The 4,686-nt window shown below is 38.1% G+C and overlaps 1 protein-coding gene across 1 annotated transcript in view; it reads right to left on the bottom strand.

Annotated features, from left to right (window-relative positions):
* Nucleotides 487-4,686, bottom strand: part of LOC104789246 (agamous-like MADS-box protein AGL36) — a 5,266-nt gene continuing 1,066 nt past the window's right edge. The window contains exon 2 of the mRNA XM_010514976.1: nucleotides 487-1,430. Within this exon, the coding sequence (XP_010513278.1) occupies nucleotides 487-1,430 (944 nt within the window). The remainder of the gene's footprint in view (nucleotides 1,431-4,686) is intronic.

Here is a 4,686-nt window from a genome sequence, read left to right as displayed (position 1 = left end):
CTCCACTCGGTCGAGTCCTCCTCAGCACACGGTCGAGTGTCTGGTCGAGTGTGCGATCGAGTTGGACTCTGGACCTTGGTTCTTCAGCCTTAACTCCCTTGTTTCCTCTTCATGATTGCTTCACATCTCTTCTCCATTGCTTCCATGTTCCTTAAGCTCCAAAATCACTTGTTTATGCATGAAAAGATGCAAATGCAATGCAACTAAACTCTAATGCATGATTGGTCCTAAAGCTACACAATAATGGCCTAAATGGATAGCAAAAGATACAAAAGATGTGAATAAACTAAGGGAAAACAAGGTAAAATATAAGAACATCATAGACAAACAATTTCAAAATAACAAAGAAGAAAGATTCAATGTTCATAATTGCTAAAATAGACCAAAGAAACACATTTATTATAATTTCATACCAAACATAGAACATGATACCAATTAGTAATTGGCAATTACTAGAAGTCTATAAATGATGATTTTTGAAATTTGCTAGTCCCTATTTATATCGAACGGCGGCAGATTAATAATATCTTCTCTAGCAGTTGTTTCATTAGGAGGTGGCTCTTGTCGAACTTCATTGTTGGTCATGTAAAATTCTGAGTTGTTAATGTTGTTTCCGTCATCTTGTCTTTCCAGCTCACGACTCATGAAATCAAATTGTTGATTCATAGCCATTATTGCATTATTTGTCATGTTACAATGTTGTAATGGTTGAGAGGTAGACCCAACCAAACCATGAAAAGTCATCACTTGGGGATTAACGGGCTCCATCTCGAAACTAGCGTTTCCATTGCTACCACTTCCTTGGTATGGACAATAACTTATAAAGTTTGGATTTTCGTTCCGCATATGTTGGTAAATTACATGCTCAAGTGGTTTAGGGTCGAGAGCCCATCGATCTATTAAGTAATAACTTTTGTTCTCCCTGAAGGTATCAATGTTAAATATTCTCGGTTCTTCATCTGTTTTCCCATTTTTATCATCGCCTTGACCGCTTCCGACAAAAGCATCATCTGTGGTGATCGTCAACTGCTCGGCTTGCACCTCAAATGGAATAACTGGTGGATCGCGAAGAGGAGAAAACTCCATGGAATTTAGATTCTTCCTATGTAGTATGATTTTATCTTTTGAGAAAGATAGTAATGCATGTATCTCACTTAAGTTAAGATCATCAATTCCACGACCATTTTGTAAATGCATCATTAACTTATCAACGACATGCTCCTTATTCTTTTCATTACTCTTCATTAGTTGTTCATGAACAGTTTTTGTCTTCTCCTCCAGAATTGATTTGACACCCGTCTCTTTTTGCTTTTGCACGAACTTTGGTAAGGCAAAGAAATCGTCTAAGATGCCACAAGTCATCTCAACTGATGGCCACACCATCGGGACAGCTTCATTAGGACTAAAAATGATTAGACAAGCCCTAATTGTAAAAACGAAAATGCAGCCAATATAGAAAAGAACTTCTTTTCTTATTAAGAATCACTTAAACAATCTTACAAGATATGTTTAATCAGATTTACACACAGTCAACACGACTTGCCACTGACCAATTCTTAATCTAACCAAAATCCCTAAGAACCCTAAAAGCTTTCACGCTTAGTTCTCTAAAATTCTTCTTGAACGGCCAAACAACATGTTTGTCCAATAATATAATATATAGGAAACCTCCTATGACCTACTTTCCTATTAAAGGATAAGTCCAAATCTTCTTAATAGATATGATAATATCGTGTCCTCTAATTACCAAGCCTTCAAAAGTATTACCACGTCATCCAATATCCGTGACTCCTCCAAGACGCGTAAACATATTCCAGAGTCCTACAACACAGCCTTGTAGCACCAGAACGTCTTCATGCTTTCATTCTCCCCCTTTTTATCTGAATGTGACAACTCAAGCTCCAGATGTGAATAGTACTAGAATCTTTCAAAACCATAAGCCTCAGCTACATTCAGCTATGACATCACCATCATCACCAATATCACCATCTCATCATACTCCCCCAGCGTGAGTGCACATTCATATAAAAACAAGGATGAAGACATATATGCAGGGGGACACAACAAGCTTCCTATCATGCCTTGTACCAAAAATAATCTTCAAGAGCTTTTATAATGTTCTTAGGTTCAACCTGTGAAACAAAACAATGTTGCAGCACTCCTTGAGAATTCAGCTGAACATGACGAACGGTTTGCTCAACAAATGCAACTGCAGCAGACTGATTCTTATGACCTTGCAACTGTTTAGATATAGCTAAGACTCCTGATGATTCATCATTCCAATCATTACTATTTGATCTAGTTGATTCAGTTGTGACTTTTTCTTGTACAGGTGGTTCTGCAACATGCTTCTGTAGAACCTGAGATTCAACCCCAACATCATCTTCAGTGACTATCTTCGAGAGATTGCAACATAGGTTGATTTCCTCAGTTTCCTGGATTACTTGATTATATTGTCTTTCATTATGTTCAGAAACCTTACTGTACAGATCCTTTTTAGCAACCCAGACTTTGCAAAAGTGAGATGGATCGATAAAGCACTTCCTAGCCATCCAAAGCTCCTTGATCTTGTTCTTAAACTTGTAACACAAAGATCTGACATGACCACTTTTACCACAATGAAAGCATTCATAACCCCTTCGTCCTCGCTTGGATTTAGTCCAACCTTTTCGCTCACACGAAGATATATGTTGATGTCGTGTGTTCCTGGTTGGTGCTACAGGGGCTTCCTGTTGAACCACTTTTCCCAGAATACTTGTCTCAGCTTCATGATTTATATTGCTTTTAACAAAGCTTACTGATTCATCACGAGACAACAGCTCAACAGTCTCCTTTTTGTGATAACCCAGACCTTGATGCTGAGATCCTACAATTCCCATAGATAGTATCTCATCAAGCTTCTTGCCACCATTATTCAACATCCTAATCTTCTTGTGATTCTCATTCAGCTCTCTTTCTAGGCTTGTTGCTTTTTCTTTTTCTAAACCATACATCTCCTGTAAGTTCTTCAATTTCCTCTCAAACAGCTCCTTTTCAGTAGGAGGAAGTTCATCACCGATCAAAAATTCAGGCTTCCTTTCTTCCAGCATGTTAACTTTGGCTTCTAGTTTCAGCTTTTCCTTGATAAGTAACAGCTTTTCATTACACAGCTGAACCCAATTGTCATACAAAACACAGTAGCTTTCTTTTGTAATTGATTCTTCCTCATCATCATTGGAACTTTCATCAGCTATATCATCACCTTTAGCACTGTATGCAAAAAGATTCAACATTCCTCCTTCTTCTTCATCCCCATCACTCTCTGATTCTGAATCACTAAAGCTAACATATGCCTTATTATTTCCTTTCACCATGTTTGGGCATTCAAATTTTAAATGTCCAACCCCTTTACATTCAAAGCACTTCATCTCCTTGCGCTTAACCATTGGACACTCAAGTTTATAATGACCAAAACCACCACATTCAAGACATTGAATCTCTTTTCTCCGATCAGTTTTTTCTTTCTCAGATATATTTTGCCTAGAACAAGACCTCTCTGTAGCACTTTGATTCCAGTGAGCTAACCCTCGTCCATGTCCTTTTTCAACACGTTTGAGGGCTTTTCCAAAGTTTCTTGCCATCAAGGACATGTTATCTTTTATCTCTTGCAACTGATCACTCCTATCATCTGCCTTGAATGCAATTCCTTTATCATGAATTCTCAGTTCTTCAGCAACTTCCATCTCCTCTGATTTTAACATACCAATGAGATCCTCAAACTTCAAGGTGTCTATGTTGCCAGATACCCTCATAACTGCTTTACGAGCTGCATACTTAGATGGTAGACATCTAATTAATTTCTTAACCAGCTTGGTATTCTTATAAATCTTACCAAGATTCTTTGCTTCATTAGCAATAGCACTCAATTTTGCACTAAATTGTGAAATTGACTCTTCTGGATCCATCCTTAAGACTTCAAATTGAGATGCAAGTTGGTCTAATCTTGTTCTTTTGACACTTGAGTTTCCTTCATGAGTCTTCTGCAGAATGTCCCAAGCTTCTTTAGCTGATTCACAACCTTGAACAAGCTTAAACTCATCATCATCAATAGCTCCAAAGATAGCATTAAGAGCCCTAGCATTGTATTTAGACAAGTTCTTTTCTTCTACCGTCCATCGTGCCTTAGGTTTAGTGATCTTGTCACCAGCTTCGGTTTTCTCATAGGGAGGTTCCCATCCTTCTTCCACAGCCGTCCAAGCATCCTCACCTAGATTTCGGATCAGCTGAACCATGCGCACTTTCCATCGACCATAGCCTTGTTGATCCAAGATCACACCCCTTTGAAGCATCATCAACTCATTACCCGACTGCATCATTATCCCAAGATCTCAACCTGTAGCGAGTATAGAGCTCTCGTCGGTTGACTGCTCTGATACTAATTGTAAAAACGAAGATGTAGCCAATATAGACAAGAACTTCTTTTCTTATTAAGAATCACTTAAACAATCTTACAAGATATGTTTAATCAGATTTACACACAGTCAACACGACTTGCCACTGACCAATTCTTAATCTAACCAAAATCCCTAAGAACCCTAAAAGCTTTCACGCTTAGTTCTCTAAAATTCTTCTTGAACGGCCAAACAACATGTTTGTCCAATAATATAATATATAGGAAACCTCCTATGACCTACTTTCCTATTAAAG

Source organism: Camelina sativa, chromosome 5 (assembly GCF_000633955.1).
Source record: "Camelina sativa cultivar DH55 chromosome 5, Cs, whole genome shotgun sequence".
Lineage (NCBI taxonomy): Eukaryota > Viridiplantae > Streptophyta > Magnoliopsida > Brassicales > Brassicaceae > Camelina > Camelina sativa.
This window is presented reverse-complemented; position numbering and strand designations above follow the sequence as displayed.